The sequence below is a fragment of the Vidua chalybeata genome, chromosome 9 (genome assembly GCF_026979565.1).
Source record: "Vidua chalybeata isolate OUT-0048 chromosome 9, bVidCha1 merged haplotype, whole genome shotgun sequence".
Taxonomy (NCBI): Eukaryota; Metazoa; Chordata; class Aves; order Passeriformes; family Viduidae; genus Vidua; species Vidua chalybeata.
In genome coordinates this window covers 5,078,037-5,105,687 of record NC_071538.1, presented here as the reverse complement: position 1 = coordinate 5,105,687, position 27,651 = coordinate 5,078,037, and the positions used below count along the sequence as shown (strand labels likewise).

The following is a 27,651-nucleotide window of genomic DNA, read 5'->3' as shown; positions in this document are numbered from 1 at the left end:
TATTTCTAAACCCTTGGGATTAGTCATGCTTGAGTCCCGCTGAGCTTCCAAGGAACCACAGCAGCCCCCTTGGGGAGTTCTGATTTTCTATTCCATTAGATTTCCCTTGATTTAATTTTGTCTCACTAAACAGATCACTGTGACAAACACGTGCACAAACTCCATTGCAAGAGATTTTTTTTTTCCTGTAATAATTAATTCACTCTATGACATATAAAAGATCACCAGCACTGAGAAGGGGTTGTTGTTGGCCAGAAGCAAATCAGGAGTTACACCTAAAAATGCAACTAAAAATATATCAGGAAAAAATCCATCAGGAAAAGCTAAACAGGTCACTCACGGAACGCTGTGTGAAACTGACTTCTTGCAAATGGATCTCTTTTGGAGAACAGAAGCAGAAATTCCTGCCCCAGTGAAATATTCTGCTCCCAGCCCCAGTGGGAAGCTGGGACAGGGAGCTGGTGTGTGGGAATAGCCACGGACAGTTCCAGAGCCTGGCAGTGGGCAGGGACCGCTCCTTTTATTTGCTATAAATTATTTATTATTCCTTGGTCTCCTCCCCACAGCGTGCAATGGAAACTCTCTGGTGTGCTGACCCTGGACCTATGGATTTGCCAGGTGCCCAGGGCTGTCCACAGAACAAATCTCTGCACTGCTCCAGGCTCCCATCCCCAGCGTTTCCTTGTTAACCAGCAGGAAAATGCCTGCCAAGGAAGAGCTGGGCTTTAATCGATACAGGCCGAGCTGTCAATAAATTCATTTTCTGTAAGCAAGAGCAGGCTGTCCCCAGCACCAGGGCTGGCATGACAAAGCTCTGGCCCTGACTGGGTGCCAGGGTCAGTGATGGATGAGGGTTCCAGCCTCCAGCCCCATCTGCGGCCGCGCTCACGGATGCACTTATTGATCCGGAAAAATTACTCAGCCTAAATTTTCCTGTACTGCTCTCCAATCCTGAATTTTATAGCACAAACTACCACAGGACTCCAGCAGAAGTAAATCTTTACAACCAATACTCTGATAACTGCAGCTTCTCCCAGGCACACTGGGGCAATAATTAAAAATTCACAACAACAAAAAAAAAAAAAGGGTGGATATGAGCATGCCTCCCCTGGCACAATATGAGGCTGTTTCCTCTCATCAAACAGCAGAGGCCAATATTTGTAAAATAATTTAGCCATGGAAAGTAGCAAGCAAAAACTGAGTGATAATGACAGAAATTCGATTTCCTCCACTGAAGTACCCAGGTGCCTCCAGTGTCTGGGAGCTCTCTGTTTGTCCAGGTGGCCTCTGAAATGCTTTGCTTTGTCTGCTCTGGGCCTGTCAGAGGGATCTGCTCATTCCCCTCACAAACCAATGCTCCGAATCCCCCAGTAATTTGCCTACTTGCAATTCATATTTTAGTGCATTTAAAGTCTGCACCCGAATGTCTCGGGCTGAGAAGATTTTCAAGATTTCCCCTGCCATTCATTTGTTGTCCTTCAATATTAATTTGCATCCCCAGCGAAGCTGACAGCTGTCAGGAGGAACAAACCTTTGCACCTGCAACAATCCCATGAATTTGGAACTGACACACTTGGACTCAGGAAGAAAAAGCTCTTTAGCTGAGGGTTTGGGGTTTGTTATTTTAAGGAACGCATAATGAGAAAAGAGTTCTGGCCGAGCTTTCTCCATTAATGCTGGAGGGGTAAGTGACTGGAATAGGAAATCTTTGCACTAGCCAGGTTTATGGGAATTGCAGAGAACGGGACCTGGATTCAAAGGACAACATTTTCGAAGTCCCTATCAGGAAGATTTTAGGTCACATTTGAGTGAGTTTCTCGGCAGGGTGAGCAGCCTTTCCACACACATTTTCCCTTTGCCTGTAGGTCCCTGGGCTGCTCTGATCACAGCAGCTTGCTCCTCACAGCAGAACTGATCCATACTGATTATGTCTCAATAAAATAGGAAGATTTTCCACCACAGTGCAATCACAGCCGATTTCTCACACTTTGTTTCTCAAACTAACATTTAGTTTGTACCAGTGTTTTATTTTTTAATGGAGTAGGAATAAAACATCTCAGTCTTCTCAGAGCAAGCTATAAAAGCTGGAGTGAAAAGCAACAGAAAAGGAACGAGGCATCACCCTAATGAGGAAAAATCTCTTTGGCTGCATTTGCCCACATCAGAGTCTGTCAGAACGGATCAGGGGGGTTGAGGAGAGAACACAAAGCTGCAGAGCCATCGAGGGCAGTGTTTAACTGCAGTGTGCTGGCAGGGGCTGCCCTGGTGAGCCCAGGCAGGGGAAGAGCTGGGCTTGGTGCTCAGGGCTGGAACTGGGGCCATGTGGAGCTGGAAGGAAAAACCCCAACAGGAGCTGCCTGGGCAGAGCCACTGGGACTGACAGCCCTGAGTCCAGTCCCTGTGCCAGCCACAGAACCAGAGAATCCCAGGCTGGGTTGGGCTGGGAGGGACCTCAGAGCCCACCCAGTGCCACCCCTGCCATGGCAGGGACATCTCCCACTGTCCCAGGCTGCTCCCAGCCCAGCCTGGCCTTGGGCACTGCCAGGGATCCAGGAGCAGCCACGGCTGCTCTGGGCACCCTGTGCCAGGGCCTGCCCACCCTGCCAGGGAACAATTCCCAATTCCCAGTCTCCCATCCATCCCTGCCCTCTGGCCGTGGGAGCCATTCCCTTTGTCCTGTCCCTCCAGGCCTTGTCCCCAGTCCCTGTCCTGTCTCCCAGTCCCTCCCTGGCCCTGCTGCCCAGGCTGTGGGACCAGCCCAGGACACAAAACATCTCACTGCAGCTTCACACTCCATTCATGGCACAGAAACTTTCCACTGAAACCTGCACATAAGAACCAGGGGGGCTTTGCTTCTCCCAGGCCTCCCAAAGGAGCCTGTCCCAGCCTGGAATGGCACTGGCACTGGGAGCTGCCCTGGGGCCGGGCAGGCTGAGCCAGAGCAGCACGGAGGGAATGGAAATGGACTGTGACTCCATCAAGGTTTCATTTCTGCTCCCAGCCCCAGCAGCTGCTCCCCTCCTGCAGAGGCAGGTGCTGCTGCAGGAGCGATATTGCTGCTAAAGGAACAGGCCATTTGCTGATAACCCTCACCACATCAAAAATACTTTTACATTTCCCAAAGTGTTCAGCTGGGAAACAAAGTTAAACAAAAAAAAAAAAAAATCACATTTTGAGAAGAAGAGGAGAGAATCAAATATTTTTCTTGCTTGCCTTCACTCCATAATCTACAATCTTTTTTTTTTTTTTAATTCATGCTTTAAGTAAAGGTGAAAATAAAAGATACTTAACTTCTTCTAAAATATAGATAAATATTTGTTAGTTGAGACAAAACAATTCCAGAGAGTTGATCACTGACTGTTTTGTAATCCTGAATTGCAGTGCATTAAAACTCACTAATCCCAACACACCCCTGCAGCCAGGTATCTGCACAGCTCCTCCCCGGGCCAGTGATCTTGAAGAAAAAGCTGATTTAAGTGTGTGCTGGAAAGCAAATGCAGCTGCTGATGTAGAAACCCTCGTGGGGTTAGGAATGTCCTGCCAGGAAAGCAGATGATCCAAGGGTAACTACGGGAAGGGTCAGAGGAAGTGCTGCACAGATTGAAACTATTTGTGACTAGTTCTGGAAAATCAACCAAAGCACGCATTTCCCCAGAAACGCTTCCCCATCCCAGGGCTTCATTCACCCCCTTCTCACCCGGGCAACCCCCCAGGGCCGGGGAGGGCTCTGGCCAATGGTTCTGTGCCTCTCTAATATATTTTTGTGCCTCTCTAAGATGGTTTTGTGTCTCTCTGGAGCTCCCACCGCTGCTACCGCCCCAGGGCAGGGAGGCTCCCCGGACCCCCGGGAGTCGCTCCTGGAGCTGCCGCCCGAACCAACACCAGGAACGTGTCCGAGCTCAGGTTCTGGGCGCAGAAGTGCCCGTCTGCCATGAAAACAGGAGCTGGCAGGAGCGAGGGGAGCCGCAGCATCTCCGAGGCAATGTCAGCCTCCAGGATGCGCGCGGCTGGAAGCGCGGCGCTCACACCAGCTTCCCCCCGCTGCCCGCACTAGAGGGATTTATTTACCCTCTGGAGAGCAAACTCCGCCTGTGCTCCGGCCTGCCCAGCGGTGCCGCCGCTGGAAGCAGCCGGAGATGGCAGCCAAAGCCACATTTTGTACCTAACGCGTGTGCCCGAGCCGTGGCTGCAGCGCTGAGCGCTCCTGCATCCCACCCCCCCGTTGTTCGCAGGGGTTTGCGTGCTGGGACCTTCCTGGACGGGCAGCTCGGGAACGCAGCACCCCGGCAGCGAGACAGGAGGGGAGCCGAGCCCTGGGACCCCAGTCAACCCTCGGGAATGCCCCCTGCCCCGGGCTGTGCTGCTCACCCCGGCTGCCATCAGCGCTCCCCTGTGCCCCCCCTTCCCCCTCTGCCCCGTGCCGGAGTTTCTCCTTCAGGGAATCACAGATTCCTGAAGTTTGGAAAAGCCCATGGAGTCCCAGCTGTGCCCGATGCTCACCTTGTCCCCAGCCCAGAGCACTGAGTGCCACCTCCAGGGATGGGGACCCAACAAGTGCCGAGAAAATCTTATTAACAGGGAAAAAAGTCTCCCATAAAGGAAAGATTCCAATTACAAACTTATCTTACATTTGCTGTAATGGTTCAAAGCTAAAGAGAGCTCCTGCTGAGAGCAGGGAGCCAACACACGGGATTTCTGTCATCATCTCTTAATCATGATCAGGCACTAAGGAAAAACCTGCATCAAAGTGGGACGTGGGGAAAATAATACTGGCAATCAGAAAAGGAAAAACAATACCGACCATGCTGATAATCTGAAAGGCTCTACGAAATGTTCTTATGAAGAAAAGGAAACGGAGGCAATGATGGAGCAGGAAAAGAGAGACTCGAGCTGGGAGAGGCAAGAGAGCAAAGGTGGAGGGAAACCTGTATTCCCCAAAACCAGGAATGCCATCCAGAGCATCACAGAATGGCCTGGCTTGGTGCAAACCCTTCAGGTTTCTGACAGGCAGGTTCCTCTCCGGCCCCTCTGCTCTGATTCCAGCCTCATCCCGGCCAGAGTTACAGCAGCAAAAGTTTCCTCATTAACACTCTCATTATCACTTGCCTTCCCCTTTGCTTGTCACAAGTGTTTGTGACTGGAAGGGAGAAATTAAGAAAACAAATGTAAGACGTCCTAAAGCCCTCAGGGGAAGCCTCACCGCAGAAAATCCAGAGCTCCAGCACTTACAGAGGGGTTTGTTCCCCTGGAGGGTCCAGGGCCGTGCAAGTGCAGCTCCTCACCCCAAAGGAACAGCTCCTGCTCAGCCCCGAGCTCTTTGCTAAATGCCAGGGGGAAGCCTGAGTGCTGAAGTGAAGCATGGCACTTTCCCTCACTTTCCACAGGGATCCTGCTGAGGAAGGAGCTGCCTTTGCAGGGCAGGAGGGCTCCACGTTCCCGGGCAGGGAGTCAGGATGGAATCCTTGCAGCACTCCCAGCCAGCCCAGGAGCTGTGCCCAGCGGAGACGCTGCTGGCACAGGGAGGGGGACAGGAGCTCGAGAGAACTGGGGCATTTTGGAGTGTTTCAGAATCACAGGGAAAGGCCCAGGGTTCCTCAGTGCTCTCTGATAGCTGATAAACTCAGAAGAACCTAAATTATTAAACCCATAAATTCCTCTCCAGATTCAATTGAGAGGCACATAAAGGTGATAGGAGTGTCTGGTGCTGCCTCACTGATAAATTCCACAATTAAGCCCAGGAGGCCCAGCCCAGGATGGAGCTGCCTGGAAATTGCTCCCAGGAGCAGTTTGGAGGAGCTCAGCAGCAGGGTGGTGGTGCTGGCAGCTGGGCACGGCTGGGGAGGCACAGCCCACAGGAGCAGGGTGTCTCTGGTTCCTGTGGGCAGCCAGCAGCTCCTCCTCCTCCTGGCTGAAGGTCTGCTCTGCCACAGCTCCTCGCAGCCCGGGGAGGCTCCTCTCAGTGACAGGAAAGCTTTTCTCAGCTCTGGAGAGCTGTTCTCATTGCAAGTGCAAAGTGAGCTGGAGCAGGCACTGACAGGCACCGTGCCATTCCAAGGGGGGGGATTAAACTCCACTCCTCTTTTTCTGCATCCCATGGATCTCGTTCACACGACGAGAGGAATAATTGATTTCCAAAACACCTCAAAGCAAGGTGGCCTGAGGTTCTCTCGAAACCCCACAGTGACAGCTCCCTGTGACACCTTGCCCCACAGTGAGGCTAAAGCCAAACCAGGCACAAACACCTCAGGGTTACAGTCACACAGGACATGGGCAATGCCTGCTGGGCAGGGCTGGATGGGAGATCAGGAATCAGGAATTGTTCCCTGGCAGGGTGGGCAGGCCCTGGCACAGGTGCCCAGAGCAGCTGGGGCTGCCCCTGGATCCCTGGCAGTGTCCAGGACCAGGTTGGACACTGGGGCTGGGAGCTCCTGGGACAGTGGGAGGTGTCCCTGCCAGGGCAGGGGTGGGAATGGAGGGGCTTCACGGTCCCTCCCAACCCAAACCAGTCTGGGATTCTGTGACACTAACAGGAATAATAAATCTGTCTCTTTTCAGATTCACAAACATCTCTGAGGACTCTCAGCCACAACCCAGGCATTTCTATGCAGATAATGCAGTTCAAAATGCAGGCAGATTCAAATGGTGGTATTAAAAAGACATTATATGAAAATAAATGAGCATGTTGGTGGAGAATTTGGGAAGCCAGACCCCCAAGCTCAGTGCACATCCATCTCTGCCTGCAGCCTGTCCCACGCTGGCAGCAGAGCCTCCATTTCATATTTTACACTTATTCTCCCTCTAAACCACTGAAATTGCCCTCTGCATTGGCAGCAGTGGGGCTTTATTAAGTTGCCTCAAAGTCTTGCTCTTCATATTTATTCTCTGCCTGTTCCTCACACAAAGCAATCACCAGGCTGGGCGAGAGCTTTGGGGAGTGTTTATGGGCATGTCAGCAGCATCCACCTTAAATAAAAACACACTTACTCCAGATTGCTGAGATTGCCTGGGAAATTAATGCAGGAAAATGGGAACTCAGATGTACAGAGCCTGCTTTTGGGCTTAGATGAAAAGAATCAGGTGAATCTATTCTCTAATTCTGATAGAAGTCAAAACTCCCAAACTTCACTCTCATTTGTAGGAAGGAAATGGAAAATTCAGGTGGCAAGGAAAACACAGACACGTTCCAGGGCCAGTCTCACTGCTGGCATTTTTTTTTTATACAGACAACATTCGTGGCCAGACTAAAAATGACTCCTGAAGGGCCCAAGGAAACAAAAAAGGGATTTAAGACGTGGCTTCTCAACAATATTGACTAATTTATCACTGAAATAGCACAAATTAGTCACTCAGACAACTCTCGGGAAGAGAAACGGTGTCTGTCTTCCTCTGGAACCAGCTCTGGAGTAAAGCACTACTTTGTGCAGGAGCACAGAAAGGAAAGTCAGGGGGAGCCAGGCTGGGACAGCTGCAGCTCGAGGGCTGTAAAACCAGTCCCAGTGGATAGAAGGTCCCTCACAGCACAGGCACCCACCCTGTCTTTTTTCCTAATAATGCACTGAAAGAGTGAAATCTCATCAGAAAAGGTAAGAGGGACCTCAGATCTGTTTTCCCATTCAAGATAAAACCAAGATGAAGCCCCCTGAAAAGCTGGACCAGCTCTCTGAAGCCTTCCAGGACTGAACTTCCAATCTCCTGAATCATCTATTGCCCTGTTTTGGCCCTGGGTACAAAACAAGTTTTCCTTCCAGCTCTTGACATGATTTACGTTTCCACTGACAGTGACTGGAGCAGCAGATCTTGGCTCTGCTGGCACCAGCTGGAGCTCTGCCCCTGCCCATGGCAAGGTCTGGCCCTTTCCAGCAAGGCTGCAGCACTTTATTCTTGTTTTTTCTGGAGAAAGCAGGAAGAAGTTCTGGGATCCTGCTGGGTCCTGTCCAGCTCAGGAGATTGGATGATTCCATCGTTCCAGGTTTGGCATTTTTGGCATTTCCCTCCACACGAGGGAGATCCTGAACATTCCCAGATGACAAGGGGGAGAGAAACATTTCATTTTCCTTTAAAGACTGAAAGCCCTTGGATTTCTAATCTGAGGAATAAAGATTTCCACTGTTTATAAAATCTGATGGCAGAGTCCTGTGCCCTTGGGTTTCTATGGCATCAAGATTCCACCATTGCAGACTTCAGAAAGGGAGAAGACTGATTATGGAGCACTGACTTTATATCACTGTGAGAGAAATTAATTAATTCATGAACACAAACACATTGAAGTGCATTTGATTTACAGCAAGAGAACCATTTCAGATCAGGAAAAGATGAGCCCTCCGATAGTTCTGTGACCTGTACAAATCTGAATTACCAAATGGGAAAGCCAAGGTTCCTTACTACACAAAATATGTGTTGTAAAAGCAAAAGCACTGCAGCCCTTGGAAGGCAAAGCCCAAACTGCCCAGCTTTTCCAGCCTCCCATTTGATTAAAAACACAGGCAGCCTCGGGACTCCAGTGAGCAGAGCCTGGCAGCCCAGCCCGAGTGCCCTGCCTGAGACCCCTCTCAGCTTCCCCAGGGCTCCTGCAGCAGCAGCTTTCTGCTGCTCTCTGCCCTACAAAGGACACGTCTGCCCTGTCCTGGGGAGAAGGGACAGCTCCAAAGAGCTGGAAATTCCCTTTCCTACAGTGCCTCAGCTCCTGACTGCCAGAACACGAGCTCTGTTCACCTTCCTTTCCAACGACTCCAAGGGAAGAGATTTCTTCAAATGACAGTTGTTCTACCACTGAGTGGATTTTCTCATACTGTGAAGAAGCCCAGGTGTTTCCCAGAACTTTTATGATCAAGGTTAGGAAATTATTTTCCAATTCACTAACCAGCAAAATAATTCAGTTACTCAGAATCCTTGGAGGAGCAACCTCAAACAAGGAAGAGAAGTTTTCAAAAGAGGCAAGAGAAGACAAATTGCACAGGGATGCTTTGAAGATGTATTTCATTTAGTGTGGCCTTAATTACTCACACCCATCATCTCTTTTAATCAAGGGTCAGCTGCTTTATTTGTCAAGAATAGAGGTTTAAATAATTTTCAATGCAAGATGCAATAATTACACTTTCTGCTAATGAGTCCTTGTGCAGATTATTTGTCATTGCCTCTAACGAGGAAGCTTCACTTTTTTGTTCAAACGCTGTAAACTCCACACAGGCTGCTGGAAGAGGGTTGCCAGCAGCTCCCCTGGCACAAGGACACCCACAGGACACCCAGAGGTCCCAGTTCCCCCAGAGCCTCCACACTGGGCAGAGCTGGGTGTGGGTCTGGCTGCAGGGCATTTCCAGAGCTGGGTGTGGGTCTGGCTGCAGGGCATTTCCAGAGCTGGGTGTGGGTCTGGCTGCAGGGCATTTCCAGAGCTGGGTGTGGGTCTGGCTGCAGGGCATTTCCAGAGCTGGGTGTGGGTCTGGCTCCAGGGCATTTCCAGAGCTATCTGGAGTGCACTACAATTGTCCCTCAGTGTTCCAGACTCGTTACTCCGAGGAGCACTGAGTAATCTCCGTGTGCAATTTATGAATTCCTGAACAAACAGAAAAGCCCAACTGCCTGCGTGCATTCCCAGCAGGGATGAGCAGAGAATTCCCAGCTCTGACCACTGTGCTTTTGGTAATGCTTGGCTCTTACTGGCCCTGCAGAGGAACACAACACCACAGAGAACAATAGCGTTATGTTCTCGACCCCTTCCAAGGGCGAGAGCAAAGTCACTGATGAATGTTTGAACCAAACCCAGGCGCCAGAGCAAAGCCCGGGAATGGGGATTTACACCCCTGACACAGCCATTCTTTTAGGAGTACTGAGGACACCATTTATGTTCATTCTGAAGTGCTGCTGACTGATGGCAACCTGTTCGTATTTAGATAACCTATGAATCAACAAAATTAAAATCCTCGGATTAGGAAGAAGAATGGACAAGAGAGAAGATACCAACTTCATCTTCGCAGAGCCAGCAGCAGGGAGCTGCTCCCAGCTCTCCCTCCACACGGACACAGCATCCCCGTGTCCCGGCCCTGTCCCCTCCTGGCACGGGCCCTGGTGTCCCCCAGCTGCAGTGGCACAGGGCCGTGCTCTGCAGGATGTCCCCCAGAGCAGGACACCGAGCCCTGCTCTGCCCATCCCAGCCAGGCTCAGCTGGAGGAGCCCCTCTGCTCCTGCCCAGCCCCGAACATCGCCCTCATTGTTCTTCCATGCTGCTGGCAAGCTGAGCTGGGATCCCCGAGCTCAGGACAGGCTGAAAGCCCCGGGAGAGGCTGAAAGCCATGGGGAGGCCACGCTGAGGGCCCAGCCCCGGCTGGAGCCGCTGGCTTTGCTGAGCACAGCAGGTCACTGCTGGGAAAACCCTCACCCCAAGCTGCACACAAGCCCTAGGCTCGGCTTTGGACTCCCTGCTGCTGTTAAGGCTTTGTCAAAGCTGTGCTTAGTTCAAAATGGGAACCTTATCTTCCAATCATGGGTCTGTCAGGAGTGCCACAGACGTTGCTGCAGACACCAGCAGGCTGTGAGTGGCAGGGATCAGTTATTTAGGAAACAATTGTTGTGCCTGCCAGGAATATTTCACCTCGGGATTCATTTGCATTATCATTTTGAACCCTTTTTATAGAGCTCATATTGATTTGCAGAGGTTGCTTGCATTTTAAATCACAGCTATGTGTGTTTCCGCTCCATCTCGATTCACTTTATTTGAAATGTGCAGTGTTAATATTTCCCTGTTTCCACAGGAAAGCTGTTCCAGAAGATCTTTCCCAGGGCTTCTCACCCTCCTCACACCCGCCTGGCCCGGGCTCAGGGGGGCTCTGCTGCTCACATTTCTCTGGGAGATATTTTCTTGAATAAGATAAAGTGCTTGAAGCGATTTTGTCTGAGCAGCGAGCTGCAATTTGTACATTGAAAATAATAATTAAAAGTGTATTTTTGTCCCTCTTCATGTCCCTACACAGATCTCTGGATATCTCATTCCCAACCAGCAGAAAACACATTTAAATGTGTTGCAACATCACAAATTTCAGTGTAGTGAACAAGCCAGACAACACAAACCACAAAAAGGCAATTTTGTGTACTCTGCACACAAAATTCAGTTTCTACATCTCACGTTGTAGAAGCAAACAGCAGAAATATAAATTTCTACCATGCAAAGCTGTTGCTGTGTTTTTCATTCCCTAAGGGTCACACCCTTGACCACATGGCACACCCAGCCCCTCACACAGGTAACAAGGGTTTGCTATAACCTATAAAATATGACATGGTACAGAGGTGATATTATAGCAGTGTATTTATCCATAAAAGTGTCTGGTAAAATCCACACAGATTTATTGTTTCTATTCTTTTTATATATAATAAAAAAGTGAAATACTGCACTATTTTCCATCTCCATATGTTTGGATGACCACTAAGGACTCATCTTGGTGCCACAGGAACTTCCTGCTCCTCTCAGGATCCCTGAGGTTGGAAAAACACTCCCAGCCCATCAAGTCCAAGCTCTGCCTAATCCCCACCTTGTCCCCAGCCTAGAGCTCTGAGTGACACCTCCAGGGATGGGCACTCCAACCCTCCCTGGGCAGTTCCAGGGCCTGACCCCCCTTTCCATGGGGAAATTCCTGCTGCTGCCCACCCTGAGCTCCCCTGGCCCAGCCTGGGGCCGTTCCCTCTCCTCCTGTCCCTGCTCCCCTCCTGTCAGGGAGCTGTGCAGTGATCCAGTCTTGCTGGAGCAAGTGTGAATTCCTCGGCGTTCCCTGCCCTCCTGTGAAAACCAACAATAAAACTTTGTGCGCCTACAAGTGCCTCTGTATTGTTGGAGGACTTGTCTCGCATCTCATTAGTAGCTTCCCTTCATCCTACAAGTTTAATTAGCAGCTCCAGTGTGGGATTTACCTACGACTGCCATGGGTGAGGAGTGCGAGCTAATGAATTATTCAAAGTAAATTAAGAGACCGAGGGAGTTCTCTTCCTGTCTCACACTAATGCACAGTTCATTAACAGAGATTTTCACCTGTGACAGTCACAGGTACCTCACAGGCTGAATTTCTGTGCTCACCTGAAATGGATTCTGTCTCTGTCCGTGGGAGTGTCAAAGCCCGAGTTTTACTCGGAGAGATTTCATTAACAGTGACAGTCAGTAAATTGGATCCCCAAGATGTGGGACATCTTCATTAAACCTGGCTAGGCAGATTCCCATCACCCTGGGAACACCCCACTGAGCCTGGCAGGACCCACGAGGATCTGTCACCCACCCCAGACCCCCTGGGGCATGGTCTGAAACCTCCTGAAAGCTTCCAGCAAACACGGAGAAAGCTCAGCCAGTTCCACCACCTGCCACTGCCCCAGGTGCTCCCAGCCCAGTGTCCAGCCCGGCCTGGGACACTGCCAGGGATCCAGGGGCAGCCCCAGCTGCTCTGGGCACCCTGTGCTTGAATCCTTGGTGCAGTTTATTGTATGGACTGTGTCTGTTTTCTCTTTGGACCTTTCTGTTTCCAGTGTGTGTTGTGTGAACTCTGGGACACTCGGTAGTTTGGGAAGTTAAAGCAAATTAATCACTCCTGGCGTGGGCTGCATCCCAATCAGCATGAGCCAGCAGCCCTGCTCTGGCAGGGACTCCCACGGGACAGCGAGCTGCTCCCGGGGATATCGACCTGCCCCGCTCCTCTCCCTGCTAATTGCTGCCAGCGCAGTCCCCTGCCACCAGCAGGGACCTGCCTCGCTGCCAGCTCGTCCGGGATGGAGCAGCAACGCATCGCCCACGGGTACAAAGGCAGCGTTTTCCTGCTGCTGACAGAAATCACTGCTTCTCAAAAGTCCTGACGTTCACAATCTGCAGATAAAATTGACTATTAAATTGAACTGCTTACTTACAGCACAGATTTATGGGTTTATGAGCAGAGGACACGGGAGTAAATTGTTTCCTAAATAACTGTGGGGAAAGGCACAGCAATGCTCTGTGTTGGCTGCTTGGACCCTCGAGGAGCTGGAATCAGCTCAGCTGCCCTCTGCAGCCCTGTGCCACAAGGGTGACAATGACAAGGCAGAGGTCAAGCATCCCTTGAACAGGTTTTGCATTTTTTTCCACACCTGCAGCCTACATTAGAATATTCTCAATCCCATCCCTACAGCTTTCATTTGGGTCACTAAAGAAATCAGATTTTTAGCATTAAAATCAAATAACAATTTAATGTATTCTAAAGAACAGAATTAATTGCACACTGACATCCACTAACGCTCAGAAACAAAGTTCTGGATCCAGGAAATCCTCAAAAGAGCCCATGGTTGTTCTCTGCTGTGATGCCAGTGGTGCTGGGGGGGAGCTGGGCTTCAGGACAGCCCTGCACCCTTCTGGCCTGGGAAAAAAGGAATTTCTCTCTTCCCTCTGCCCAAGAAACCCCTTTCTGACATCATCCAGCTCAACAAAGGGCCTCGAGGTACCTTCTGCAGAGGCAGCCAGCCTCGAGAGATGTGGAGCCCTGCACTGCTTTGAGAGCTGATTCCAGCAGTTAATTGCCTCTAAAACCCTCGCTTCACAGTTAAGTTGGAATTGTTCAGTTTCAGCTTTTAGTCATTAGTTTGCATTATGGGTTTTTTGCCAAGATTGGATTTTCAGAGTTTTTTGACATTAAAACATTCTCCAGCACAATGAGGGTGCCTAATGCCGTTCTGCCAAACTAATTAGCCAGAGCTCCTGAAGCTTCTCCCTGTAAACATTTTTTATTTTCCATATAATATTTCTCTTCCTCCTCTGCCCCTTTCTGCTCTGCCAGCAGCTTTGGGAAAACAGGTCCCAGCACGTTTGCATATCAGCAAAGCTTTTGGATTCTCCTGCATGCCCAGCTGTGCACACCTCTGGATCCTGGCCCTGGGGCTTTGCTGTGGTGTCGAGTTAGGCCCAACATAAAGTCTGGTTTTAAAATAGACCCAGCTTATTGGGATGTCCCTTTGAGCAGCTTCCCTCTTCCTTATCTCCCATTCCTCTCATCCCTGTGTCAGCAGGAATTTCCCCATGGAAAGGGTGCTCAGGCCTTGGCACAGCTGCCCAGGGAGGTGTCCAAGGAAGAGTCCTTTCCTGGGGACTGGCAGAAATGGGACAGGAGGGATTTTATTCTCTTTTAGTGGAATGCTTGAGCTCCTTGGAAGGTACCTACAAGGACAGTTCAGCAGATAAAGTGAACATTTCAGTTTGCAAACTTGAAATAGAAAAACATCTCCGTGCCATCCTCATGGAGACTGCAAGCTGAGTTTCCAAGAGCAGAGAGAGAGGAAATGAGGGAGTAACCAAGGGGATCCAGAAGGATCCAGAACCTGCCTGCAGGGCAAAAGTGTGGGATAATAGGAATATTCAAAGAGGAACAAAAAAAATTGAAAAAAAAAGGAGGAATTTCATGAGCTTTACCTAAAAAATGCATTCACAGCCATATTCATGAAACCATCCTTTGAGAACAGATGGTCGATAACCTAAATAATTTTTAGTTTAGGCTCCAGTTTTTCAAGAAATCTGAAATATTCTGTTTCTGTACAAGTCTTGCCCTGGAAAGAGAAGCTGATTAAATCAGCGTAGAAATAAGTTTTAGGGGATCTTGCCAGGACCCTTTTCTGCAGGACTTGGCAGCAACGTGTGGCGCCCCAGCCCCAGCATCGTGGAAAGCCAAGAGCTGGGGCCCATTTCTGTAACAGATCCACTGCAAGAGGGAAGTGCCACAGCTCTGCCCGGGCCTCTGAGACTCCGTTTTCCCAAAAATATCACTTCCTGGGGAAAACGGAGCATCTGTGTAAGATGCACCCTTAAACATTGCCTTTTTGGGTCCCCAAACACACACACTCAGAACAGACATTGCAACACGGAGCCACGTTTGCAGCCCAAGTTCTGCTGCAGTCAAAGATGATCACTAAACCACCTAAATCTTCATTTCCTTCTGCATCACACCACCAGGTCCAGCAGATCTTTATGTGGAGCAAAGGCTTTTGTTATTTATAACCACTTTCAGACCATTTTTCAGTATGGATTTGAACTTACACCAACAAGGATGATAAAATTACCTTCCTTCTTAAATAATCAAGCCAGTCTACTAATGTAAAATTAATGGCATGGAATGAAAACGTTGGGCAGTTTCAAAATAAATTAAGTGTGGATGCAGGTTACTTTTAATCAAGCTGTCATGCAAATTAGCAGCCTCACTCAGTGAGGACTATTTAAAGAATTTCTTAGCTGGTGAAAATGTTTTTGGAACCACCACAGGAGCAGTCTCTGTTTTGTTGAGACACAGGAATGTTAAAAAGCTCCCCCAGAACAGGGTCAGAATGTCGATCCCACAGAGCTTTGCTGAGAGGGAAGCACCACATCAGGGGCTGGGGGCAGCCTGAGCCAACATTCCCAGAAAATCATGGAATCTGGGATTCTACACACAGCTGCCAGAACAAAACATGCAACCGAAAACAAAACAAAACAAAAGGAAAAAGTAAAAGCAAACAAAGCAATGAAAAATACCAAACCATAACAAAACCAGCCCAAACAAACAAAACAATTATATAAACACAGAATTCTTACCAGGAGAAATTCACAGACTCCCAGAGTGGTGTGGGTTGGCAGGGACTTTAAATCTCATCTGCTTCCAAACCCCAAGGCATGGCAGGGACACCTCCCCCTGTCCCAGGAGCTCCCAGCCCCAGTGTCCAGCCTGGCCTGGGACATTCCAGGGATCCAGGGGCAGCCCCAGCTGCTCTGGGAATTCCAGCCCAGCCCCATTTCTCTTGCACACCCAACCTCTTTCCCAGCAGAGGTGCCTTGGCTCCTGTAACTGGTCTGCTCTGAAGTGATGAAACGTGTTTCCTCCCCACACCTGGCAGTGGTTATTGCCTGGTTCTGCCCCTGGCGTGTCTGACCCGCTGCCCTCAATCCTGTCAGGTACGGGGTGGGAGCGCCCCGTGCCTGGGAGGGCACAGAGCTCCTGAGGTTCATTCCACGGGCTCAGGGGTCCCTCGGGGACAGCTCAGGCTCCCGTGCAAGCTTTGATGGGTTCCAGCACAGCCCAAGTGGTGCTAGAACAATGGATAGCTCAGGATGCCTGGGCTCTGCCAACACGGCTCCCTCGGCCACCTGCGCTGTGGCCCTGTGGCCCCTGTCCCCAGCAGTGCCCCCTGCCCTCCCTCCCTTCCGTCTCTCCCAGCCCGAGGGGGCTGCAGGGAGGCTCCTGCTGCCCGCAGGACACCATTCCAGCTGGGAGCACAGCCTGACCCTGAGCTCTGCTGTGTGCTTGAGCCTTCACCCAGCACTCCTGAAGCTCTGCTGCCTCCTGCTCTTTTCCACCAGCCCACCAAAGGGAATGGCAGAGGAGATGATTTCCTGTAACCAAATTTATTTTTAATTCCACTGTGATGGTTCTGGGCTGGCTGCCTTGAAAAGCTTGATTGCTGTGAATTTCATCCACTTTTTTGATTCTGTGACTTTTCATGTTTTATACATGTCCAAATCCATTTTCCTTTTACAAGATGAGCTGAGGGAGGGCTCAGAAGGAATATTGTTTTGAGGTATTAATGCAAATTAAAAAGTGGAATAGAAGGTTAAGGATGACTCAGAGCATTTCTCCATCTCTGTGGGTTGAGGTGGCTGTGACTCAGGGCAGAGCCAGGCCAGGAGCCAAGAATCCAGAACTGGCTGTGGGAAGGGGATGCTCAGAAGGTGTCCATGGAGCCCCAAAGGTGTTGGGTAGTCGATCTGGTCAGTACAGCTCCAAGAAATCATGAGGAGAATCCAGCACCCCGCTGAGAACAGCTCAGGGTAGATATTCTGGGGTGATGCTTGGAACTGTAGGGTGCAGAAATCAAACCCACGCTGAAGAAACCAAAGCTGGGGGAGGTCACTAAACCTGAGTTTGTGTGAAACCCAGGGAATCAGAGCCTGACTCTTCTTTGGGTTGAAGAATTTCTTCCTAATATCCAATGTAAATCTGCCCTCCTTCAGCCCCAAGCCGTTCCCCTGCTCCTGTAGGATGCCCTGGGATCCTCTCTGCCCCCAGCCCCAGCCCTGAGCTCTCCCCTCTCACTGGGGCCATCAGCCAAGTTCCCCTGCTGCCCATCCACCGCCTCCTCCCAGCTGGGCTGCAAGAGGCATTTTCACTCTGGCTCCCCGGGGAGGCTCAGCCCAACGTGTTCCCCAGCCTGGGGCCACCTGCAGTGCCCCAAATGACCTCATCACCCACATTTAATTTGCTGCCTGTGGTTTGTGCTCAGCGCTTGCACCTTCACGCTGCCAGAAATGTAACACCAAGGGGTGTTACAGGTTTATGCAGGTTAAAAAAAAATCACAAACTAAATACGATAATTAAATTAATTTGAAACTAATTTCTGACCATGTGCAGGACTCTATACAAAAAAAAAAAAAAAAAAAAAAAAAAAAGAAATAAAAAGAGCTGTGACAAAAGCTATATTTTGCTCTCTCTTCCTCTGCTCTTTAATAGTCTCTGAATGAAAAGTCTAGTACAATTTTCTAGTCCACTTGCTCCAGCCAGGGGGAAAACTGCTCGTTATAATTAGGCCACTTTCATAACAGATTTCCTGCTGCCCCTCCTCCCATGGATGTGGCCAAGGCTCTGCACCTGGGAACTGGAGCCCGCTTCCCCCAGCACAGTCCCTGCCCACCCCTTCCTCCCCTGGCCACAGCTCACAGACACAGCAGAGAAACTGCAGGGAGAAGTCTCTCCAAGAGAGGTTTGGGTTGGAAAGAGCTCTGAGCACCCAGCCACCACCTTGCTGAGCCCAGTGTGGGAGCCCAGCACACCCCTCTGGCTGCCCTGGCTGGCTCCAGACCCTGGCAGGGGGCTCAGAGACCTTGGCACCAACTCAAAACCACCTGTGGCTTCCATTTTAGCCCGTGGAAAAAGCTGCCAACTCTGTGTGAGGAATTACAGCCACAGGGGTTTGAGCAGTGTGGTAGGTGAACTAACACAGGGTGGAAAAGTAGAATTTTGGGGTTTTTAGAATGGGGTTCAAGGGGACAAGATGGAGGGTTTTGGGCATGTCCTGACCTTCTTCTCCTTCTCCTTGCCCTCCATGTCTTGCTGTGCTGGTGACACTTTTCTGTTGGTTTAAGGCACAGACACACTGTCCAACATCAATGACAGACATTGGCACGTTATTGTAACCACGGCACACGGAGTTTTTGGTATAAAATGTGAACACTGCCCTGAGGGCAGACAGAATGCCATGGCCGAGCTGCTGAACAGAGCTCAGCAGGGCAGAGAGAGAATGTTCTAGATAAGGGAAAATAAACAACCTTGAGAAGCCGACCCTGCACATTCAGACTCCTTCCTTGGCCTGTGCGGGCTGGGAAATGAGGACTTTTACATTCTTGGGGTCACCTGGACACCCGGGCCCCGAGACAGCCCAGCACAGCCCATTAACGAGGACTGCACTCTCTGCTTCACCCCCGCCTTTCTGGAGCCCCACCTGTGCCCTGTGAGCACAGTCCAGCAGCAGAGGAAGGCCACCCAGCCAGGCTGGGCCAGTGCCATGGACCCAGGAGATGCTCCATGGACACCAGGTCTCTCGGGGGAGACTTGGCAGGTCCAGGGCTGGAAAAGCAGAAGCGGAAACTCAGGAGGCATTGGCCATGCCAATTCTCCTCTGGGAAGGGCTGAGACAAGAACTGGGGCTCCAAAGGGCAGTTCCAGCTCCCTTTGCAGCACAGCCCTGCCCCCCAGCAGCCACAGCAGCCTCTGCCCACGGGGATTTGGGCAGGGAGGCTCTGATCCGATGGCAGATGGCATCAGGGATAATGTGCAGCTTGTGCTGAACTCTGTCACCGGCTCCACCCCCTGTGCCACTCACCCAGGTACCAGCTCTGACCTGGCCATCCTGCACTCACAGCTCCATTTGAATCCAAGTGACACCACAGCCACTGCAGGCCAAGCTGGGGCCAAACCTTCCCAGGGAGCAGCAGCAGCCGTGGGGAGAGGGAGAAGAGACCGAGCTCAGTCCCACATTCCCCACTGCCCTTCCCTGAGGGTCCTGAACCAGCTCATTCCCACCGGGATCAGGGACAGCCCTTGGAGTGCCCCATTCCCACCGGGATCAGGGACAGCCCTTGGAGTGCCCCATTCCCACTGGGATCAGGGACAGCCCTTGGAGTGCCCCATTCCCACCGGGATCAGGGACAGCCCTCAGCAGTGCCCCATTCCCACTGGGATCAGGGACAGCCCTTGGAGTGCCCCATTCCCACTGGGATCAGGGATAGCCAGCCCTCAGCAGTGCCCCATTCCCACTGGGATCAGGGACAGCCCTTGGAGTGCCCCATTCCCACTGGGATCAGGGACAGCCCTTGGAGTGCCCCATTCCCACTGGGATCAGGGACAGCCCTTGGAGTGCCCCATTCCCACTGGGATCAGGGACAGCCCTGGAGTGCCCCATTCCCACTGGGATCAGGGACAGCCCTGGAGTGCCCCATTCCCAGTGGGATCAGGGACAGCTCCACACCCTGCTCCCACAGCCCTGCCCCTGCCCTGGCTCACCCCCCACATGCCTGGGGCAGGGCTCCAGCTCCCGAGAAGAGCCCACGGGGATCACTGGGGGATCATTCCCGGCTCCCAGGAGCTCCCCAGAGGAGCAGAAGCAGCAGCCCCATTCCAGCACCACTGTTCAGCTCCGTGGGCTGCCTGGCCCGGGGCAGCAGTGCCCCAGACCCCCGAGATCCTTCCCCTGGGACATCAGCTGCACTCAGCTCACACACGGTGACAAGGAGAAAGTCATTAAGTCTCTGTTTTCTCCTCAGCAAAACAGCCCTTTGGAACAAATCCCAGTTTTCATCCCTTACTGACTCCTTGTTTTGTTAGCTCCTCTGCAGAACAGCTGAAACATTCAGCATCATTTAAAATGATAAATTATTTTAATTTGTGCTGGATTTATTTATTATTGCCGCGCAGACAAGAGGCAAGTGCCATAATGTGCTTGTTTAATAATTGGCAGGGACTGGGAAGAGGAAATTCTTATGCAAACAACAACTTCATTTACTGGGGTGTGCACAGGAGCCTGCACGTCCCACAGTCACATTTCAGGAATGAAACCCCACGGAGCCAAAGGATTTACGACCCCAAATTGCACCAGAATATCAAGAGTATGGAAGTCAAGAAATGGACCTTTTGAAATCATAAAGGAAAGAAGGGGACTGTTATATTTATTACACTCTGCACAGACACCGGTGCCTGTGTTCACAGCCACACCCAGCCCCGGGCAGGCACTGGGATGCACAGAGTATCTCAAAATTCCAATTGCTGCATGAACTCATTGTCCACCTGCTCTCTTCCCGCTGCAGAACTCCTTTCAAATGCTCAGTTCTCAGTAACACAAATGACAATGGATGGGTGGATGTCTGACAGACGTGCCACAGCTTTCCCAGGACCATCACTCCTTAGGCAGAGGCTCTCAGCTATAAAGGATGGCTCTTCTTGGAAAAGAAGGCAAAATTGGTAAATCCCAATCTCCAAAAGTCACTGGCCCCTCAGTAATTTAAATATTAATTAGGCACCTACATCGTCTTGAGGAGCTGATCAGTTTTGGATGCAGAGTTTGCTTGGCAGAGGTGCTTCAGCCCCACAGGCTCCCCAGCCATTCCCACCTGAGAACTGGGTGTTCCCAGGACCTGGGGATCCGTGGGATTCACAGCTCAGGAAGGACTGCCAAGGAGCTCCCAGGAGAAATCCATGGTGCTGACCTTAACGCTGTAGTTTTGTTTTGAGCCCCTGGAGCCTGAGGAAGCCGAAGCAGGAGCTGGTCCCAGGCAGGTTTTGTCTGGCCAGGCCCCCCTGACCCACAGCAGGGCAGTGCTGGGAGTGGGGAAGGCCAGTGTGGAAACGGGAACGTTTGCCAGCCAGAGGAGCAGGAGGGGTGGGTTTGGCTGCTGCTGCTCCGGCTTCTGCCAGCACGGCTCCCCCCACAGCTGGGACCCCTGAAGGGCCCTGGTTTAGAAAACCCACGTTAGGTGTGCATGTCCCCCTGAGCCACCAGCACTGCCAGGAGCAGAGCCGCCGTGGGGAACAAGGAGAACCCCCCGCGTTCCACCGGGAGCCAGGGAGGCACCTCCCGGCTGGGAAAGCCGTGCTCAGCAGGCAGAGAGAGCTCTGACCCCCGGCAGCTCCAGGGAGCCACCCGAGCCCCGAGGCAGCACAGGGCAGCTGCTCCTGGCACTGCCCCGGGCACACGGCCGGCCACTGGCCACTCTGGGGACACGGGGTCACTGCCTGCAGGACACAGGGGGACACAGGGTCACTGCCTGCAGGACACAGGGTCACACTGCCTGCAGGACACAGGGGGACACAGGGTCACTGCCTGCAGGACACAGGGTCACACTGCCTGCAGGACACAGGGGGACACAGGGTCACTGCCTGCAGGATACAAGGTCACTGCCTGCAGGACACAGGGGGGCACAGGGTCACTGCGTGCAGGATACAGGGGGACACAGGGTCACTGCCTGCAGGACACAGGGTCACACTGCCTGCAGGACACAGGGGGACACGGGGTCACTGCCTGCAGGGCACAGAGGGGACACAGAGTCACACTGCCTGCAGGGCACAGAGGGGACATGGGGTCACTGCCTACAGAACACAGGGTCACACTACCTGCAGGATGCAGGGGGGACACGGGGTCACTGCCTGCAGGGCACAGGGGGACACAGGGTCACACTGCCTGCAGGACACAGAGGGGACACAGAGTCACACTGCCTGCAGGGCACAGAGGGGACATAGGGTCACACTGCCTGCAGGGCACAGAGGGGACACGGGGTCACTGTCTGCAGGGCACAGAGGGGACACAGAGTCACACTGCCTGCAGGACACAGGGGGACACAGGGTCACACTCCCTGCAGAGGGACACAGGGTCACTGCCTGCAGGACACGGGGGGGACACAGGGTCACACTGCCTGCCTGGGGACACAGGGTCACACTGCCAGCATGGTCCCTCTCTGGGCACACACAAGGTCACAGTCCCCACGTTTGGGGCAGTGGTGCTCCCAGACACCAGGAGCTGCTCCTCCCATTCCTCAGATGGGAACTTTTCCCACAAGCAGGAGAACTTCGGAACAGAAGAAGTTGAGAAAATCAAAGAGCAGGCACCAAAGGAGGCGGGTAATTTCGGATCAGCTGTTCCCCACATGCCCGAACCTTTGCAGAGCAGTAAAAGCCAGCCCTGAGCAGTGCTGGGCTGCAGGCACAGCCCATCCAGCTCGGCCCAGCTGTTTGGTGGCAGCCCCAGGTGTCCACGGCAGGAGACAGTGCCACTGCCCAGCACGCGGACCTGGAACTCTCCAAGGTGCAGAAAAGCAGCCAGGCTGCACATGAAGTATTTCTAATTCAGCAAACAAACCAAAGAGCCCCAAAGCTCCTATCTGTGACCAAAAAAAGACATTTTCCTACAATCACCTGTCAGGTGAGCGCTGGCTGCCCCAGCCCCAGCCAGCGCTCGGCCCAGATGGCCAAAGGGAGCACTGTGGTCAAGCACACGTGGCTGCATCTCACTGACCTGCTGGCCCAGAGCTGAGCCCCGGACTTCCCAGCCGGGTTAGACAAGAGCCCAGCCCCTGTGATCACAGCTGGACACGGATACCTGCCCTGCAGCTGCCCCTGCTCCTCCCTGCCAGCCTTTGGGAGCACCAGCCCCAGGACCCAGCTCCAGGTTTAACTCTGTGTGAAGAGCCCACAACACTGCACAGACTGCAGAGCACACCTGCCCCAAACTCCTCTAGAACCACGCACTGCCAAAAAGATCTTCTGCTTTTCTAAAAACCACAGCAACTTCTAAAGCCCAGTTTGCTGCGCTGACACAAGGTAAAGGTACTATAAAGGTACTCTCACTCAGACTTGGTGTCATTACCCGTGAGCTTTGAGGAAAACAAAACACACAATAAACACTTTTACTTGCTAGAAAAAAAACTTGCTCTCTTCCTTTTGATCCTCTTCAGCTCTGCACGTTCCGAGCTCCAAGGGGATCTGGGCTCCAGACTGCAGGGGGGCTCTGCAGGCACTGCTGGCACGTCCCTGTTCCCTGGCTTAGGTAAAGCCCCGAGAGCCCCAGGCACACACCGGCCGTGCCCGGAGCAGCTCCAGCACGGGGAAAAGGGGACTTCTTGGTTTTCCCACAGCAGCAGCAACGCCTCTTGCTGCCATCCTGAGGTGAGCTCTCCGCTGGCCTCCCCACATCCCCTTCCACCTCCCGGGAAGAGGGGAGCAGCCCCCTCCCAGCTGGAGGTGGCCTCTGTTTTCCCTGAGTATCAGCCCTGCTCCCGGGCAGGGAGGGAGGTGACACAGGAGGTGACACAGGAGGTGACACGGGCTGTCCCTGCTGGCTCCCCACCAAGGGCTCTGCGTTTATCACCTCTCCCGAAATTCCATTTCTGCTGTCAGTGAGAGGGATGTGCTGGAGCACAGGGTGATCCCTCTCGCAACAGGGGATCATGCAGAGGGTCGCGGCAGAAGCCTGAGCTCCTGGTTCTGAGCACACAGCCTGGTTCCTGAGCTCCTACCAGTGCACAATGCAGCAATTTATTCTTTTAATAAAACCACGGCTGTAGAACTTGCTCTCTCCTTCCTCGTGTGTTCTCATAAAATCTTAACTGCCTGCCCAGGAAGAATACAGAAAGGATGCAGGATGGAATGCTACTGCTGAAAATCAGCGGCTTCCCAAAATTTTTATGCCACACAAAACAGCTGCGTTACTGACAGAATTTCTTCTAACTCCAACAAACACAAACAGCTGGGACTGGGGGGATCCATTACCCATTGAAACCAAACAAAAGGGAGCAGGCCTTAATTACTGAGGCTGCAGAAATAACTCATCACAGGCAGAGCTCCTCGGTAAGGAGGGATTTTCTTTAAAACCCCCGTGCTGAGGAGCTTCTGTAGCAAAACAGGTGCCCAGTGACATCCTTGGCAAACCTTCTCTTCCGTCAGCCCCTCGGGAAGGGACACATGGGCACTGTGACTCTGCTGCTCTTGGGGAGTGCTGGCCTGAGGGGACAATCCCAGCTCCCAGTGCCACCAGGGCAGCAGGGCAGCAGGGGACAATCCCAGTGCCACCTGGGCAGCAGGGGACAATCCCAGTGCCACCAGGGCAGCAGCAAAGCACCATCCGGCCCCACCACGGGCCTGGCACAGGGTGGGGAGGGCACCCACCCCTCAGGGCCATGGGGTGAGGGGTGGGGGTCTGGCTGAGCAGGGGCAGCAGCAGGGAGCTGTGCTCCAGGAGCACCGGGACAGGGAGGGGACAATCCTCCCGGCGCTGCTTCTGCAGCACCAAGAAAATTCTGTGTGCTTGATCCAAAATTGATTGATTACACTGAGATATGAATTAACCATTTAAATGATGGAACTGAACTTTGTTGCTGTGTTAGCACACAGAGGCTTTTCCTGGCAACCCCCAGCAGCCCAAGGAGCCTTTACTGCCCATCCTCAGGCAGGCAATGAAACCTTGGGCTGAAGGCTGGGGCCGGGACCCAGCTCAGCCTGACCCCGGACTCATCGAGAGGGGCTCTGCGCCTTCTCCCCCGGCATATCGGCACAAAACAAGACTCCCGAGTAGAAGTTTGTCCTCGGTGCCAGCGGCAGCCCCGCGGATCCCCTCTGCTCTCACCCCCAGGGCACGGGCAGATGTGCCCAGCTGTGGCCAGAGCCCCGGGGGTGTGTGCCCAGCGAGGGCACCCCCAGGCCCGGGTCCCAGCTCAGCCCCCAGCCCAGAAATCACGCTCAGCTCCCCGCAGGCTCGGAAACGCTGGTTCAAAGCCGCGGGAGTGCCGCCCGTGCTCCGGCAGGAGCTCGGAGCGGGAGCCGGCTGCTCTCGGCGCGGCGCTGCCCTCGCACCCGCGGACGGGGGACTTCGGAGCCCTCGCGGGCAGAGGGAGGCCGAACCCAGAGCAGAGAGGGGGAATCAACACGTGCTGGCCGCGGGGAGCCACGGCCACCCTGCCAGCAGAGGCCAGAGCTGCCGAGCACGGGCAGCTTCGGGTCTGCGAGGCGCGGCCGTGCAAGGGCTGAACGCAGCCGGCTCCGGAGCTGGGGGGAACAAACTCCTTCTCCTGCACCCAAATGGCTTTTGCAGCTCACTGGAGTTCAGAGAGCCGATTCCCAACACTTCCGATAGCCAGAGCAATCACTTTAATGTATATTTAGGTATGTTTCCAGCGCCTGCAGGCAGGGACAGCCCCAGAGGAGCAGCTCGGCGTGAAGAGCCTGCGGCTGCTGCTCCCGCTGTGATCCCGCATTTCCCCTTCCAGTTACCAGCTTAAACCAGAACGACCCCCGGCTTAAGGCGAGCCTGCCGAGGGCACGGGGGACGCGAGGAGTTGATCAGAGGGCACGAGGGAGCAGCCCCAGCTGCCGCACACGGCATTCCAGCATCCCCTCGCCCCGCGCCGGGGCTCGGCAGCGCTGCCAGCGTTTCCTGTGGCAGCGTCTCTCCACAAAACACACACCGGCCCTCCCCAGCGAGACCCCAGCGGTGTTTGCAGCCCGCAGCTCCCATCTCGTTTATGTAACCCGCCCGGCTGCACCAGCGCCGGGCCGCGCACGCCAGGCCTGGCAGCCGGGATGTGTTCCAGCTGAACCCCGGCGGGAGCTCACCTTGGGAGCAATCGCACCGTTCTTTAATAACGCAGTTTGGAACGTATTTGGGCACTAACAGTGTTTAATAGTGGCTGAGTATGTCTCAACAGCCCGCGAACCCATCAAGTTGCTTTCCCTGCAACAGTACAAATAAACCACTTTTTAATTATTATGTCTTTTGATTCTCCATTTGTGCCTCAGAAAGCACGAGGACTTGAGCACGTCTCAAAATACAGAGGATAATTGAGGTACACATAAAAACCACTTGTCAGCTGCCCTACATAGACATCTACTGTATTTTCAGCAGCTACTACAACAGGAGCAGCCTAAAAACGCTTCCAAATCCCCACCGAAAATGCCTCATGCAGCATTTTACAGCAGACTGGTGGATCATTAAAAATGTTTATGGATAAAATGCATTGTAACCTGCAGATTTCCGTGTCAGCCCAACAAAAAAACAATACAGCCAGAGACTTCATAGCTGAGAAGTGCTGCTAATTAAATCAGAGATTTCTCACCAGCCAGGAGCTTCAACCAACTGCAACCGTATTCCAGAGAAGGAGAAAATGGGGGGTTTTGAACTATAGTGGGATCAAGCAAAAGTACAACACACAGATAAAAAGTTAGAGTGGGGGCGGGGGGATAATTAAATCAAGGCAGAGGATTGCTGAACACAAACCAGAAGAAAAGGTTCGAGTAGATTGTGGTGTCTGACTGCTGGTAAACAAATTTTGCTCCAGTCAAGAGATAAGGAGATCTGAGAGCACAGGGTCCATTAGGAGAGGCAGGAACAGAGCCACGGGAAGCACAAAATCTCCTCGTGGCATGCAGCCAGTGCTCCAGTCGTTGGGAAATATAGAACTGTGGATCAAAATAAATAATACCGATGGTAATGCTCCTGGCAGGGTTTAATCGTCCTCTCCCTGCCACAGCCCCGCGCTGCTCGCTCTGCAGAGCCCCCAAACTGCTGCCAGAAGCCAAAACTGCATCATTTCACCCCAACAACCCATTTGTAAACTTCCAGCAACAGCCAGGGCGTCTTAAATGGAGTGAAAAAAGGGCAAAGCGCGGAACAAAAACCACGCCGGGAGCCGGCGAGCGGCCCGGAGCTCCAGGGCTGCGGGTACCGGCTGGCGCTGGGGACAAGTTCCCGCATCCCCGGGGCACCCCGCGAGCGGCCCCGGGGCCGAGCGCCGCCGCAGCATCCCCGCCGGAGCCTCGGGCAGCTCGGGGATGCTGCGGCAGCGCGACGCTCCGTCCTCGCATCCCTGCCGCCCGCGGCCGCCTCCTACCTCAGCACGGCCGTGTCTCCTTTCCTGACCACCAGGTTGTCCACGGCAGAGCCCGGGAAGTCTCCGCCCGGCGCGGCGAATCTCCCGGGAGGAAGGAACCAGCAAAGGCCGAGGAAAACGATCGCCAGCCACTGGTGGGAGCCCCCGGCGCTCCGCACCAGCGGCACCATCTCCGCTCCGCGCCGGCCCCGGCGGCGGAGAGCGAGCGAGCGCTGCTGCTCCCGGCGAGGGCGGCCCCGGCTGGGCGGGCGGGGAGCGGCGGAGCGCGGCTGCTCCCGGGCGGCCGCCGCAGCATCCAGCGCGGAGGGCAGCGCGCCCGCTCCGCTCCGCTCGGCTCTGCGCGGCGGCGGGCGGTCCCCGCTGCCAGCCCGTTGCCACGCAGCCGTCGCCTTGGCAACCGGCCCGGCGGCGGAGGGATGCTCGGCCCTCTTCTGCCGGGCTTCCCGCTCCGCCCTCGCCGGCACCGCGGCCCCCCGCGCCCCCCGGCCGCCTCCTGCCGCGCCGCGTCCCGCCCACCCCGCGGAACGCGGAATCAAAATTGACCGCTTCGCCAAAAGCCAGCACAGAGGCGGCAGCGCTGGGAACGGCACCAGAGGCTCCAGCCAGGGGCCCCTGGGACCTGCTGGAAGCTCCAGACCTTTCTGGAACAGAGGGTTGCCCACTCTGGTACTTCCATTTCCTAACATTCTACCTAGAAAAAAAAAAACAAAGACTCTAGGCTAGAGACTTCACCAAAGAGTAAATAAACCACTGACAGATTATATACCCAGATT

General features: G+C 53.2%; 1 protein-coding gene across 3 annotated transcripts in view; it reads right to left on the bottom strand.

The window, feature by feature from the left end:
* NEGR1 (neuronal growth regulator 1) overlaps positions 1-27,160 on the bottom strand; it is a 183,350-nt gene extending 156,190 nt beyond the window's left edge. For all 3 annotated transcript variants that reach the window (XM_053950113.1, XM_053950114.1, XM_053950115.1), the window contains exon 1: positions 26,879-27,160. In XM_053950113.1, coding sequence (XP_053806088.1) covers positions 26,879-27,048 — 170 coding nt within the window. In that variant the 5' untranslated portion in view covers positions 27,049-27,160. The remainder of the gene's footprint in view (positions 1-26,878) is intronic.
* Between the last annotated feature and the right edge of the window lie 491 nt (positions 27,161-27,651).